At 34.6% G+C, this 16455-nt stretch overlaps 3 protein-coding genes across 4 annotated transcripts; 2 read left to right on the top strand and 1 right to left on the bottom strand.

Moving 5' to 3' along the window:
• On the top strand, positions 1-3486 carry GAPB (glyceraldehyde-3-phosphate dehydrogenase B subunit). The gene is made up of 9 exons (XM_085757229.1): positions 1-120; positions 215-328; positions 864-1025; positions 1153-1320; positions 1476-1636; positions 1782-1843; positions 1949-1998; positions 2268-2674; positions 3107-3486. The coding sequence occupies exons 1-9, from the start codon at positions 22-24 to the stop codon at positions 3237-3239; spliced, it is 1356 nt and encodes a 451-aa protein (XP_085613355.1). The 5' UTR covers positions 1-21; the 3' UTR covers positions 3240-3486.
• Positions 3487-3972: 486 nt separating this feature from the next.
• Positions 3973-8968, bottom strand: GLR3.3 (glutamate receptor 3.3). Of its 2 annotated transcripts, none has more exons than XR_015032958.1 (6): positions 8317-8968; positions 6800-8139; positions 6418-6695; positions 6033-6064; positions 4733-5913; positions 3973-4637 (listed from the first exon to the last, which is right to left on the bottom strand). XR_015032958.1 is itself a non-coding variant. In XM_085757228.1 (6 exons), exons 1-6 carry the CDS (start codon positions 8633-8635, stop codon positions 4212-4214), a joined length of 2802 nt encoding a protein of 933 aa, XP_085613354.1. In that variant the 5' UTR covers positions 8636-8968; the 3' UTR covers positions 3973-4211. The 2 variants fall into 2 exon arrangements, 1 of the variants encoding a protein (XP_085613354.1); XM_085757228.1 differs by having other exon boundaries at positions 5507-5913.
• A 4336-nt stretch (positions 8969-13304) lies between these two features.
• LOC146943111 (putative protein phosphatase 2C 27) lies at positions 13305-16294 on the top strand. The gene is made up of 4 exons (XM_085757226.1): positions 13305-13770; positions 14336-14530; positions 15037-15242; positions 15585-16294. Exons 1-4 carry the CDS (start codon positions 13540-13542, stop codon positions 16135-16137), a joined length of 1185 nt encoding a protein of 394 aa, XP_085613352.1. The 5' UTR covers positions 13305-13539; the 3' UTR covers positions 16138-16294.
• The last annotated feature ends 161 nt before the right edge of the window (positions 16295-16455 follow it).

Raw genomic sequence — 16455 nt, 5'->3', positions numbered from 1 at the left:
AGCTTGGTTGCATCTATAGCTATGGCCACCCATGCAGCTTTAGCTTCTACAAGAATCCCTACAAGCACAAGATTTCCATCAAAGGCCTCTCACTCTTTCCCAACTCAATGTGCCTCAAAGGTTTCACTCTCTCTGTGGTTGTGTCCTTCATGATTGCTTTGTTTCATATCTTAATTTAAAGTGCCTTATACTTCACTTTACTTTGCTTGTGCAGAGACTTGAGGTGGCTGAATTCAGTGGACTAAAATCAACTTCATGCATTACCTATGCCAGTAATGCTAGAGAGTCTTCTTTTTCTGATGTTGTAGCTGCTCAACTCGCAACCAAGGTTATTTTCTAGTTACATGTTTTATATATCTCATTGGATCATGAGAGATTCCTTCCTTCTTTTATATGTAGCATAAATGTATTAGCTCCGATGAAGCACTGACACAAACACCAAATACGACGCAGACTTGTTGACAATGGTAATAGTTTGGAAAATGAAATAATTGAATGTAATCACATGTGTCGGTGTCAAACAATGACACGTTTTGGACACGAGTCACACATGTAATCTGAATCGTCGGTATTACATATTTTTGCTACATAGATTAGCTCTAAATATCTTCTTTGTAGCTAAATATATTTTTCATTAGATAAATTATCATACTTAGATACCCTTCATTCAGAAAATGTTGTTGGTTGCATAACATATTTGCATGGAAGCAACAACAAAATTGTAGTTAAATATCTCCTTTTAAAGCCATTCTCTTAAATCCCTTAAAGATCATTAAAGTAATATTGCAATTAAGTAACATCTTTGGTTACTGGACTGGAGCTAAATAAATTCAATTTGCTTATGGTTTGCAAATTATAATCAGGCCATTGGATCAACTGCTGTGAGGGGAGAGACTGTTGCCAAGTTAAAGGTAGCAATCAATGGTTTCGGACGCATTGGAAGAAATTTCCTGAGATGCTGGCACGGTCGAAAGGACTCACCACTCGAAGTAATTGTTGTCAATGACAGTGGTGGTGTCAAGAATGTAAGTTTTCAAATGCCATTGCTCCTTTAATTGTGTTGACTTAGTTTGCTTTGGTACTACAAACAAATTAGTTTCACTGAATTGAATGGTATAGTAATAGTGACATCCTCTTGTTTCACATATTCAGGCTTCACACTTGTTGAAATATGATTCTATGCTTGGAACATTTAAAGCAGATGTGAAAATACTAAATAATGAGACTATTACAGTTGATGGTAAGCCCATCCTTGTTGTCTCTAGCAGGGATCCTCTTAAGCTTCCTTGGGCTGAGCTTGGAATTGACATTGTCATTGAGGTAAATTCAAACATCATCAATTGTAGGCCACAAAATGAAAATACAAGCATGTGATTGGTTCATCAACATAGTACTGTTTTATGAAAAATACGAAAAGAAAAATTTTCTGAATGTACTCGAGAGAATTTTTTTAAAGTTAATGAATTTTTGTTCAGGGAACTGGAGTGTTTGTGGATGGCCCTGGAGCCGGAAAGCACATCCAAGCAGGTGCCAAGAAAGTTATCATCACAGCTCCTGCAAAGGGCGCTGATATTCCAACTTACGTTGTTGGAGTAAATGAGCAAGACTACGGCCATGAAGTAGCCGACATCATAAGGTAAGGCTTTAATGTTTAAACTGTTTACCTCGTTGTGGATGTTGAGGTTGAGAACAAGGGTATCACAGCTGAGAATGTCAATGCAAGATAGTGTTAGTGTTTTGATTGATTATTCATATTCATTCTTATGTTTCTTAATGTACAGCAATGCTTCTTGCACCACAAACTGTCTTGCTCCCTTTGTGAAGATCCTGGATGAAGAATTCGGTAAGCAAAAATTCTGATACTCATCATACTGATAGCTAAGATTGTAACAGCAACATTTGATTCCTAGCTCAAAGCCACTTAATCATCTTTGATCTATATTTCCAGGAATTGTTAAGGGAACCATGACAACCACACATTCCTACACAGGAGACCAGGTATATTATCAAACATCATATGTTTGTTGGAACTGAAAGCTTGTTTTACTTATGCGTGGTCCATTATTTATTTCCAATAGCTTCCTAGTCAATCTTCCAACTGAAAATGGATAAGAAGTTACAATAAGGCTCAGCTTGATCTCACTTATTTTTGACTACTTGAGCACTATTTCTAAAGCTCTTATTTTTAATTTTAATATAAATACAAAGTGATTTTTAGTGCCAAAACAAATCAAGCCAAACAAAGTCTAAAAATTGTATTTGTGCAGAGGCTTCTGGATGCTTCACACAGGGACTTGAGAAGAGCCAGGGCTGCAGCACTGAACATTGTCCCCACCAGCACAGGAGCAGCCAAGGCTGTCTCTCTAGTGCTGCCACAGCTCAAGGGAAAGCTCAACGGAATCGCCCTTCGTGTGCCAACACCTAATGTTTCAGTTGTTGACCTTGTGGTGAATGTTGCGAAGAAGGGTATTTCAGCTGAAGATGTCAATGCAGCATTCAGAAAGGCAGCTGAGGGACCATTGAAAGGTGTATTGGATGTCTGTGATGTTCCACTTGTGTCTGTTGACTTCCGCTGCACCGATGTTTCTTCAACTATTGACTCTTCCTTGACTATGGTCATGGGAGATGATATGGTCAAGGTGGTTGCTTGGTATGACAATGAATGGGGTTACAGGTTAGATTACTATCCATATAATGAAGTTTCGTGTCATATAACTATTTTATTTATTTATTTTCCATTCCAGTATATACAAATAGAACATCCATGCATCTTTTTAGGATAAACAACTTACTTTAGCGCTTATCACAAAGTGCTTATGTACAAGTTCTTTCAATAATAAAAGCTAAAATAAAGTCAGTGTTTTCATAAGCTATCATGAAGAGCTTATGTAAATAATCTAAAAAGAACTTATGGACATGTGATAAACTGTTTCTACAAGTTCTCACAAACAATATATTAAGTGTTTATTTCAATAGAAAAGTTCAAATAAGTCAACCCAAACAGACCTCAAATGATGAAAGTTGCTGCTGGAGTTGTTGACTTTTTGTGTACTTGTAATATAGATATAGATCATGTTATTGATAGTTACAATGTTGGTGATTTCAGTCAAAGAGTGGTGGATTTGGCACATCTAGTAGCAAACAAATGGCCAGGCACCGCTCAAGCAGGGAGTGGAGATCCATTGGAGGACTTCTGTGAGACAAACCCGTCCGATGAGGAATGCAAAGTTTATGAATAGAGGAGAATCATTTTCTAACTTGATTATTACCTCTACAAGCAAGCCATTTGTTTTTTTCTTTTGTTATTTACGTATGATATCATTCATATGAGAAAAAAGAACAAAATGTTCAGACATACAATGTGTTTTGTAATGTCTGAGGGATTGATACCAAGTTAAATTTGTCTATGGTCAATAATGAGTTTTGGTGTAACAACGATTCATAAGTATCATTATATATATTGATAATAACAATGCCGTTCTGATATCTGATATACGATTTCACAATTCTCAATAACAAAATTAGTAATTCAAAGGAGGGAAATAGGAAAAATAGTTCTTTCCTAATCCGTAGTTCATACCAAGTGTTTTGACTCGGATACCAAGCATCAATCATTTTTATGTTAACATCATTCATTCTTGGAGTGTGTAACTAACACTACATCATGATTTTTTTTTTTTTTTGAAGGAACATTACATCATGATGTAACTCCATAAACTGGCATAGCAATAAATAAAACTAACTAATCCACCATATGGAACAATATTAATTAGCATGTAGTATTAATTTTAAACAAACGATATAAATAGGACGGGAGGGAGTATAAATCAATAACTCTACATGCTAATTCAGACAACAAAATGAATGAAATTACCATTTACCACAGTTCTCAAAGATATAATCTACTACAATGGAAGGAGCTGATAATGTAATATTGTAGCTACAAGAAATCACAATCATTAAGAGGATCCCTTGACTTTTAATGGTGTTTGTATTGAATGTAATACAAGGACTAACATGTACTTAGAGATATCTCCCAATTGTTTTTCTTGTAAATGAAATAACGTTCCCTAACAAACTGCCAGATATATATCGTGTAAGAAGAGTAATTTTATCACTAGAATCATTTACAATGCTCTAAAATTTGGGATTTGTACAAAAATAGCACAACGGCTAACATCAATAAATATTGTTTAATTGTTTGATTTGAACTATGCTGCCATTACTCTTTGTATCCTCTTCGGTTGCCTTCCCAGTTGATCTTCAGGTGATATTTCATCTCCATTCCTCTTTCTTCTTTCACTCCTCGATGGACCTTTCTTCTCGTCGATGAGTGAAAGAAATCTTTGAAGTGGGCCAACATTAGAAGCAGATTCGGGAGGAGTAGAATGTCGTAACAGTAACATAATCTGCAAAAAATATATGACGAGAGCAATAAAGCAAGCCATCCCGCAAATGATGAAGAGACCCCAGAAACTTTTGAGCTGAAGACGATCTGATTCAATTTCAGTATTATCTAAACTACATGTGCTTCGCGTCATCCACTTATCATGAATCCGTTGCAGATCCCCAGTTTCAGAAAGTTGTAGGATGGCAGTTGACAAATCCACCGCCAAAGGGGAGTCTCGAGGGAATGCCTGTCATGAGATGATAAACAATGTGTTGTGATTATAACACTGACAGCACAAATTCAGGATGACGAATAAGTCATAAACATATATTAACAACCCACATTGGTAAGCACATTGAAGTGGAGAGGAGACGAAGAACACAAAAGCAGGGAAATATGCAGTTGATGTCATTGAAGATTCAGTTTTTCCATTCAAGATATTTGAAAGTTAGTCATAAACATATAATGACAACCCACATTGATAAGCACGTTGAAGTGGAGAGGAGACAAAGAACGCAAAAGCAAGGAAATATGCAGTTGATGTCATTGAAGATTCAGTTTTTCCATTCAAGATATTTGAAAGTTAGTCTAATCAAAGAATCACATATATACAGAACATACCCTAATACCCATGCTAATAGAATAAAAACAAAATGAGTCTTATGGAAAATGATACTGAATACACTAAAGGATGAGTTAGGTACATGCATATATTACCATTTTAAAGAGAACAACAAGCAGTGGACCTAACTCAATTTTGCCTTCCCTCCAATGTTGGCGGGATTTGAAAGGGTGGACAGGTAGGTTTAAACATAAAAGCATTTTAAATACATTAACTAAACGTGGAGAAAATTATTTTCCCTCCCCTTCTCTTCTCGTAATCAAACAGATTATCAAATTAAATCCCTCCCTTCCTTAGAGCATCACTTAAAAAAGCAAGTAATTGAGGGTGTTTATGTTCAATATTGGCCAACCAAATAGTGATTCACTTTTCCCATAAAAAAAAAAAATTAATTCTTTTGAAAGACTCAATATTCACAGTTGTTTGCAGCACATTTAAATATCTATTTTATTTTTCCCATTGATTATTTATTTAAAAGGTAGATAGATACTCACAAACCCCCAGCCACTTCTGGTGAACTCCTGACCTACAATCCTGAATGTGCATTGGGTTGATAAGAATATTTCGACATAAGGTCGTTCATCTACAATAGCAGCAACGCCTCCTTTATTAGGACCAAGCTGGAGTGCCTTAGCATATTCTTCTGGAGATCCAAGAGGAACAAGTCTAGATCTAGATATTCCAATATCTTCAGTCAAGTAATGTTCGGCAAATGAACCCACTTGAAACCCTATTGGTTCATCACTAGCTTTTAAGCTTTCGATGCCACTGATACGTGAAGATAACTGCTGCACCGTGAGTATGGATGTTAAACTAGCAGTGTAGCTGGAATTAATGATCAAAACCACAAACAACCATATGAGTACTACACCGCGACCAAGAGTACTCATTGTGTTCTCTCCTGCAGAAGTAAGGGGAAAAAAAACGATAAAGTGCTTCATCATGTCTGTTTAAATTTTAACTAACAAAATTAACTGGAGTATCACTTTAACTAACAAAATTAACTGGAGTATCACTTACTGTGGGAAAAAAATAGAGTTGACAGGCTAAACCTGCATGCATGGTAAAAATAGATGGATCAGAAACAACTGAAACCACCGTATTCAAAATGAAGACAAATCATATACTGCAGGCTGCAACTGCCTCAAAAAATGGTAAACTGAAACTTTAAATTCTTAAATGTTTTCTACATCCTATTGACAAGCATAATGGCATGAAAATCTAATAAACATGGTATAAGAAACATATAGGTTATGCCTATGCTTTCCATTGCATGGACAGCATCTGAAGCTACTTATTAGTAGTAGCGTAGTAGTAGTAGTCTCGTTTATACCACAGCATATACAAAAGTATGCAACTATTTAGCAAAGCATCACTGTAAGATTCTCTCAAATAAATAACTGACCATAATATGGTTACAAATTGTTGTTTAGGTGAACCCCTGAACTCATCATTTACCCTGTGTTCCAGAATCCATACAACTATCCCAACAAAAAAGAAGAAACAAGCAGTCACAATCCACATGAAAGGAGTGAACGGCTGCAGGAAAGACCAACCGCCGGAATTAATCTTCTTAAAAGGAGCAACCACAACAAGTCCAGATGCAGCATATGGTTGTGTAAAATCTACAATCCTTGTCCGATTTGTGACAATAGCAATGTCACCAACAGCGCCATCAAAATACTGTTCCGTGTAAATGAAAGAATTAGCCAGTTGGGAGAAAATAATGAATCTAAATCATATTTGTTAGCATACATAGAGGATCAGGTTTATAAGGCAGTACTTACACCAGTGGTTATTAAGTTGACGAATTCTGTGTAGCTTGGATTTTTGTGGCCATCTCCGAATGGCACAAATCGGTAAGGAACAGCATATGGTAACAAGTTTACAGCTGCCACAAATACATCAACACAGAACCCTTTAAACAAATCAGTTCCCTTCACTGGTGACACAAATTCACGGTAACTGGCTCTTATAGGCACACCAATTCTCAGTTGTTTGCCATTGTTTGGGAAAACCCATCCACGGGGCCTGGATGTTGTTTCTCCAGGCCATATCACAGTGTGAAGGTGCTGGTTTGCACTTGACCTATTAGGTGGGTTAGCATACAACGTCTCAGGAGATACAATTGACAGACCAGAATAATTAGACCAGTAGCCAACTCGACGAACGCCATTTCCAACAACATTAATGATGTCATAGGCAGGACGAAAAAGAGATCTTTCTGAATCAAGTTTTATTGGACCTGATAATCCAACAAAATCACTCCGCAATATATTGTTCAACAGAAGAGTTCCATTGTCAAATATGCTCATTGCATCAAGGTTAAGACCACCTGCTTTATCACTATGCAAACTTGTGTAATTGGTACATGAAACAACACCACCCTGACTGAAAAACTTATCAATAGCTTGTGCAACCAGCCAAACAGTATCATAAGCATGTAGGCCATAAGAATTTAATCCCAAGAAACCACCAGTTAAATTATTCCACTTCGAGATAAACATTTTTTTCCTATCAGTATCAGGCGTATGCTGGCGCAAAACAAGTGCACCCTGCAGAGTATCCATTGTCTCCGATGGAAGAGAAGTTGAATCTAGAACAGTGGAAAGCCAGTCAGTAGCTATCCACACATAACCCTCCTGCATCATTCCAAGATAATGGGCCACTTTGAAGATCATAAATCCAGAATTAGAATGTGCATGAACAACAATAATTCGAGACTGCATCATTGCCACATTCACAAGCAAATTGGTGATTTCACCCCTATCAACATCAGGTCCTGATTTGATTCCAACTTTGTATGAGATTCTACAACGCCTCCCTGCCAACGCGTCATCTAACGCAGACACACCATTTCGTCCATAATCATCATCCACATAAATGGCAATAACTTCTTTCCATCCATAAAAATCAATGATCTCAGCAAAAGCGGTCATTTGATACAAATCGCTGAGTGTTGTCCTGACAAAGAAAGGAAACTGCAACGATGAGAGTGTAGGGTCCGTAGCTGCAAATGACAACATAGGAACACGAAGCTCGTTTGCAACATGGGCTACTATGTGGGAAACTACAGAAGATTGTGGACCTAATATAGCAATTACATCCGTCTCCATGAACCGCAAAGCTGCAATGAATACAATACAATAGGTTCACAAATCTTTGTTCAATCATGTGATTTTCTATAAAAACATGGATGTATGTTAAATGTGATACTGCAAAATTATTGTAAATGATAACTAGTACAGTACAAATATTTAGATATCTAATATGAATGAATTAAAGGTAGGAATAGATAGGATACCTTGAATCATGCCATCGAAACCGCTGCAATTGGAAGTTTGCATATGGAGAACAAGTTGAGTGGAATGAAGAATGGAGGAATTGGAGTTGACATCTTTGACGGCTTGTTCCATGGCAAGTTTAGCAACTTTACCAATGGAAGAATCAAAGGTGAAGATAGCACCAATATTTACAACGGAGGGTCTTGAAATTGTTGAATTTGAATAAACTTGTTCCAAATAGGGGAGCAAAAACAGCAACACCAGCCAAACACAGTAATAATAATAATAATAAAAATTCATATCTAAAAATTGACAACAAAAGAAATAAGCATGCAGCATGCATTAAGTTTAGTTTAGTAATGAGAAAATGGAAAACTTGAAGACACGCAACATCTATCTATCTAAGAAGCTAAGAGAGAGTATCTTAAACAGGGGGAAAAAGAAAAGGCTGTGTTTTGTTTTGTTTTGTTGTAAAGAGGAAACACAAGTTGCTTTTAACCAATCAATGATAATAATAGCTATTGGTGAGTGTTAATATGTCGGTTGGTCTGGAGAGTGAAAAATGGTATAGCTTATTGCTATTGGTGTTGAGAATGAGAACAAACACCACCTGGGAATGGAATGGGAATGGGAATGGGAAAGGGAGTGGGGTTCACGTTCAACACTGTCTGTAAGGCTGCTCCTAATTGCAATTATTATATTATATTATTAGTAATATAATATCATTCATCACCCACCCAAATCTAATCTTATCCCTCTCTCTCTCTCTCAATCTAAACTTCTCAACTCTTCACACACACGGTAACTATCATCACTTTTACACATCGGAACCACGTGACCTTCTTTCTACTTTACTTTCCTACTAGTATATCCTTTTCTTTTCTTTAATTAAAAAAGTTATCAACTCCCTCCCTCCCTCCCTCAAGATAATACTATTACTATTGTCCAATACACGATAGTAATTAAAAGGATTTTGTTAACAAATGCTTCCGTTCAATTTTTTTTGGTTGCCACTATCACCACTGAAATTTACTTCTTCATTAATAGTGTGTGTGTGTGTGTTCTATCTTAGCATCACTCTTCTAGTTTCTTTAGTCATAACTGAGAGATTTTTCCCCCGATGAATGAAGATTATCAGGATTAGGTTGAGGAAGAACAAGGTGGAAGTGGGGGTAGGTTTCTAAAAGATAGCATGCCATCTTATATTAAAGGAGAAATTAGAGTAAGCATTAGTCTTTTAGTCTTGAGTATGTTATATTTCATGTCATTTGAAATGCATATAGAATTATTTTAAGGTATCTAGTTTATAATGACGGTCCCGTGCGCTTAACTCAATTTGGTAAGAATAATGCAAAATATATATAAGGTTTGAGATTCGAATCCCGGCCACCACCAAAAAAAGTTTATAATGACTTTTTTTTCTTCTTCGTCACTCTCTCTAATCGAGTCAAATATATGTGGGTCTTGTTAATTTATTTATATAAGACTCCTTTGACATTTTTTTAGTGTATGTTTGGTTCCACTTCTAGAGAGATCGTAATTGATTCTGGAGGTAATTGATTCTGACATGTTTGATTGTTGTCGATTAAAATTGATTTTTGTTTGATTATTGTCGAGTAAAATTGATTCTACTTGAAGCTAAGATTTATAGCTTTTTATTCTAGAATTGATTTCCATAAATAAATTTATAGTTCAATCTATTTTACATAAATACAATCAAACACAAATCACTTTTTAGCTATAACAACTTCTAACCAAAATGAATTTTACAAAATCAATTCTATCAAAATCAATTATTCATGCTGCACAACCAAACATGCGCGTATTGAGATCCACATTGATTTTATCAAATAAAAAATGAATGGACTAAGTATTAGAAAGATACTCCCTCCGTTTCAAAATGAGTGTCGCTTTAGCGTTACTTTCAGTTTCCAATGCAATAATAACTTTTTCTTTTCAATTGTACCCTCCAATTAATACTCTGCACACTACTTTCAAAGTATTACTTTTAAAACTAACCAATAGTTAATAAGGATAATTTGGTAAAATAATCATTCTCTTTATTTTAATCATTGCATTTCTTAATATGTGTGTAAACACCTAAAACGACACTCGTTTTGAAACGGAGCGAGTAATGTTTTTAAAACTCATCATGAACTCTATTTGGAGGTGGAATCATCATGAATTTTATTTAACAATAAAGTACTAGGTACTTTCGATTGGATTAATTAAGTACTATTTGGTTTTTAGTCGAGACTTTCCTAAGAATTTGAATTTGGTGTCATGCGTGTGTGACACGGATCTATCTCATCTTAAATTAACTTTTAAGATTGTTTAAAATTGATTTTGTTTGTTAACTACCAGGATCATTTTTGGGCGTAAAAACACATACGAGTCCTTTTTTCAATAGAATTTCATTAAAAAATAAATAGTATTTTTTCCAATGCATCTTCAATGAAAGTATCATAAAAGATTCGAAAAGTTGAAGTGTTTATCTTAATTTTTCAACTTATTGAAAGAATTTGACGTGGCAAAGAGATAACATAGAAATAAGTAGGGGTGTTTGCGTGTGGTTTGGTTCGGTTTTGAGGGTAAAAGTCATCCGAATCGTAAGATAAAAAAACATGTGTTTTGGTTTGGTTTGGTTGACTTTAAAAATAAAATCCGAACCAAACCAATGCGGTTTGGGTTGGATCGGTTGGTGCGGTTTTTTTGAGACAATACAATTTTTTGTTTCCAACATTAAAATCAAGTTAAAAAAGTGATACACAACATATTTTCAGTAATGTTTTAAATTTCATCAAATATTACAATTTCATTTTCATTTTACGATGTTTCCAACAACATAAACTAAGTTAAAAACTTGGAAAAAACGTAATCCTATTTTGTAAGAAATGAAAAAGACTAAGATTTCATCATTATCTAAGATTTTATCATTATCTAAAATTTCAAGTAGCATATAAATACGTTTTATAAATAAAAAGCAAAGACGGAATCTATCAAGAGAAAAAATATGTCATTTTATAAAACTTTCCATTGAGTTTCTATGAGTATTGGTCTAGGTGAGATATGTTTAATTAACATTTTTCTTATGTTGCGGTTTGGATTGGTTTGGTTTGGTTGGTAAAATGAAAACCGCAAACCAATCCAAACCATGCGGTTGAGCAAGAAAATGATCTGATTACATCTGAACTAAATGCGGTTTTTTGCGGTTTCGGTTTAGGTTAGTTCGATTTGCGGTTTTTCTATTTGGTTGGTTCGGTTTTGAACACCCCTAAAAATAAGTATCTTAAATAAGATTAAAATATATAATATTAATCAATGCATCAATAACTTTGCAATTTTGTAAACAAAAACAAAAAAAAACCTCGCAATTTTAGTAGTAGTTCTTGACTCAAACGATCAACTTGCTTAGTTTAACTTTTTTTGGTGGTGGTCGGGGTTCGAACCTCATACCTTCATATTTTATGCATTGTCCATACCAACTGAGCTAAGCTCACGAGGACTTGCTTAGTTTAACTAATGAAATAAAACAAAAACTTCACAAAATGAAGATTTTTTCATTTTATTTTTCTTCTTGACAAATAGCTAATTAAGTAAAACAAAAATCTCAAGTTATCTTTTTACTTTCTCTTTTTATTGCTTTGATTTTTAAATCAATACTTCATGACAAATGTTAACTTGTGCCCTCTAAGGCAAATGTTAAGGAGCTCTTTATAGAAATATACGCCTCAAAAGTCGTGTAGTCAACTTATAAAAAGTTAAAATATCATGTTTTTCAATGCAAAGTTGCTTTTTTTGGGTTCCTTAACATGTGCCCTTAGGGCACAAGTTAACATCACCCATACTTCATTTTCTTTATAAAATTTTGATTATATAAAAAATTGTCATATTATTCAAATACTTACACTTCTAACGTTATAAGAGCATCTCCAATGGGAGGTCCTTACTTAACAAGGATCACTCCCCGTTAAGGACCCCCTATTGGAGGAAGGAAAAATGACTCCCCATTAAGGAACGGGTAACTATATAAGGACATTCTCTCTCCTAGGTAACTAACGGGTCTCACGTTTAAAAAAAGTAATAAAATATGTACTACGTGGTCCCGCTTACAGAAGAAGTAATATTTTAATAATTAATAGTTGTTTTAATTTCAAAAAAAATAATTAATAGTTGTTTTAAATATTATTTTATCTATTTATCATCATTTTAAATAAAATTTAATTTATGCAAATTATTATTATTATTTTTTAACGAAGGAATGTAAAATTTGTAATGTTAATTTTTCCATTTTCAAATTATTAGCAAATGTGGCAGAAATTTAAGTTCATACGAATAAATAAATATTTTATAATTTAATTTTTTTTAAGGATTATAATTAAATATTATGTGGTAATTTATAATTTAATAAATAAATTATTTTTGTTTAATGATGTAAAGTTAGTGGGGCCTGTTTAATATTTTTTATTGGAGTCCTTATTAGTGTACTCTCATTGGAGCCATTGAGTCTTTAATAAGTACTTTTATTAAAATACTCCCTCCGGTCTTATTTATAAGAAACAAATGGCTTTTTAGATACATTGAATAAATTATGTATTTGGTTTAGATTCTTGACTAGATACATAAGTTATTCAATGTATCTAAAAAATCAACTTTTTTTTATAAATGAGACCGGAGGGAGTATTATAAATAAGTGATGTGTAATGTGTGGTCCATTTAAGAAGTCCTTATTACGTGGAGCCTACTATTGTGGATGCTCTAAGATACTGTATCACATAAGTGCAATCTTGAAGACTGAGACAATAAGAGTAACATCCAATGATTAATCGAAACGTGTAATGTGAGAATCCGAGGCTTGTCCCTTGACTTTTGTTGTCCGTCACAAAAACAAACCCAATATCGAAGTATCTATCTATCTTGTTAACCATTGATCCAACGGCTAGGACACAATCCAGTAAAGGCCATCCACAACACCCAATTATAACATCCCACGTGTCCATATTCTCCCACCCAGAACCGCCACACGCAGTTTTTCTTTCTTTCTTTCTTCATCTTTCTTCTTTCCATTTCCATTTCCAAACAATTTTTGTTTCTTCTTCAATTTTCATCCTAATTATTCTATTTTCCTATAATTTCCTCTGCAACTTCATCTCTTTGATTTTAACTTATTATTCTTCAGATTCATACTTTTTTTTTTGCATTAGTTTATTGGTTTTTTTTGTTAGTTATATTATTATTTATATATGTATGATTTGGAAGAGATTGTTATGCATGTGGATATGGATTATTCTCCTCCAATTACAATACTAGAAGGCGATGATTACAACAAAGACAATGATAATGATAATGATGATGACAAATTAGGAGATTTCAATAATCTTAAACCAACCACAATTGGTAAACCTCCAAGACATGCTTCCAGTTTGAGACATAGCCTTAGCTCCAATAGATTGAAACTGGCTGCATCAGATTTGGTATGTTATTCAACTTTTTCATAAAGTTTGATTTTTTTGCTAATATTTTTTTGTTGTTGTAATAATTATATATTTTGACATTTTGGTTCATGTCATGTTTTGTGTCTTTGTTGTTCTTACTTTGTAGTATTAATTTCTTTTGTTGCTTTGCTTGCTATAATTTTCAGATAATTTTAAATTTTCGTTTATGTTTTTATTACAAAGAAAATGCTACCAAGTAACAAGTTCCACATTGGTTAAGGAATAAAAAAAGGTAAGTTTGTATGGAAGATGATGTATTTATTACATTAACTTGTATTGTTAAGATAAACTTTCCTTTTATGGATTCATTAACCAATGTTTAGATTACTAGTTAGCAAGATACTACTTGTTAGTTTTTTTTTAGCAAGCTTTAATGCTCTTGTTAGTCTTCATAATTCACCTTGCTAAACTGATACACACATAAATGCTGTGAACTTCATTTCAATTTTTACCAATACTACTTTATACTTTACTTCCTATGTTGTCATATTCGTTGTAAAGCTTAGGTTATCTGATTTGTCTGTTTCTCTCTCTCTTTTTTAAGAGTGTGGATGCAGAGGTTACTGGAAGTAAGTCATCTTCTGAAAACAAGACAGATTTTGTTCCGATATTTCGATCAGGAAGTTGTGCTGAAAGAGGACCTAAACAATATATGGAAGATGAACACGTATGTATAGATGATCTTACTCAACACATAGGTTCTACTTCAAATGTTCCTCTTCCCGGAGCTTTCTATGGGGTTCGTATGTTATTCTTACTCGAGATTACAGTTTATATACATTTGATATGATATAAAGCTTCATATTTACATTCACATGTTGAACCTGTACCTGTTAGATAACAAGCTCTGTGTTTTCATTTGTTTACTTTGCTTAAAGGTAGTTTAGTCTTTTGTTACTTTTTGTTCATACATTTACCACTACTCTTTGTATTTCCCATCATTGATCGTACTGCATATTGTACCCTAGCAGAGTTTCTTCCCCTTTGTTCCCTCTTTCGCCTCTTCTCCATGCATTACTATTCTTAACAGAATCGTGGCCGATGTTTAATTTCCATCTGAAGTTGACATTGCTGAAGATTAGGACAAATGAGTAATAGGCTAGAGAGGTCTTTACTTTTGATATTTTCATAAAATATATTGTTTTAATGGATTGAAGTTTGTTGCTCATACAATGAGTTTCCACCTTTATTTTTGTTTGCATGTTAAAAAATCCAACAGTTCAGTAACCCATACTCATTGTTCAGGTGTTTGATGGCCATGGAGGAACCGATGCTGCTTTGTTTGTAAGAAATAACATCCTTAAACTCATTGTTGAGGACTCTCAGTTTCCAACTTGTGTGGGGAAGGCAATTACAAGTGCGTTTATGAAAGCTGATTATGCATTTGCAGATTCCAGTTCGCTTGATATCTCCTCTGGCACCACCGCTTTAACTGCACTTGTATTTGGGAGGTAATGACCTTGCATTATGATTCCATGATTCTTTTCATTAATTTTAGCAAGTTTTAGGTGCCTTCAGATTTTATTGGTTGTTTGTTAGATCCTATTATTTTTAAGTGGGTGTTAGAACACGGCCGCTCTGTCAATGTTTGGAAACAATATAATGGCATTTGCTTCTTCAACCGTAATTTATCCGGGAAAAACATAAGATTCTGGGATAGTATTTATGTCTCATCTCATTGGAGATGGAAGAGAGAAGCTGCGGAAAGAAAACTTATATGCATTGTGTTCTCTGTTGTTGCATGATTTCTTATGAGCTCTCTCCCTAAATTTGTGAAATTTCATCATTGACAGGAACATGGTAATTGCAAATGCGGGGGATTGTCGAGCTGTACTGGGAAGGCGAGGGAGAGCAATTGAGATGTCAAAAGACCAGAAACCAAATTGTATTTCAGAAAGACTAAGGATTGAAAAACTTGGTGGGGTGGTATATGATGGATACTTGAATGGCCAATTATCTGTTTCACGTGCCTTAGGTGACTGGCACATGAAGGGTCCCAAGGGTTCTGCCTGTCCTTTGAGTGCCGAGCCAGAGTTGCAGGAAATCTTATTGACCGAGGATGATGAATTCTTGATTATGGGCTGTGATGGCCTGTGGGATGTAATGAGTAACCAAGGTGCTGTGACCATGGCAAGAAAGGAGTTGATGATACATAATGATCCTCAAAGGTGTTCGAGAGAGTTGGTCAGAGAGGCTCTTAAGCGTAACTCATGTGATAATTTAACGGTTATTGTGGTATGTTTCTCCCCAGATCCTCCTTCCAGGATAGAGATACCTCCTTCTCGAGTCAGGAGGAGTATATCAGCAGAAAGCCTTACTTTACTTAAGGGTGTATTAGAGTGTTAGTGTTAGCTCATTATGATTGTTTATGTTTAGAAAGGAAGGATGGATATTTGTACGTATAAAATTGTGATGCGAAGGTTGCGGCCTGCTGGAGGGTATCTCTGCCTTCTTGTACCACTTCAATTAATTTCAATCTAAATTTAGTTGTTCACCTTTCTAATATTCCCTTGGTATCTTTTCAAGATAAATTGAATAGTACTAGCATACAACTTTTGCCATTCCTTTCTTCACAATAAAGGAACAAACGAAACATACTTGATAGATTATAGATGTTTGCGGATTGGAAGGGACAAAAAGCGTGGTAAGAAAGTTGAATACTTC

The sequence above is a fragment of the Medicago sativa genome, chromosome 3 (genome assembly GCF_051527215.1).
Source record: "Medicago sativa cultivar Bolivia chromosome 3, Bolivia_mono, whole genome shotgun sequence".
Lineage (NCBI taxonomy): Eukaryota > Viridiplantae > Streptophyta > Magnoliopsida > Fabales > Fabaceae > Medicago > Medicago sativa.
Note: the sequence above shows the minus strand (reverse complement) of the source record. Positions and strands in the feature narration are given on the sequence as shown.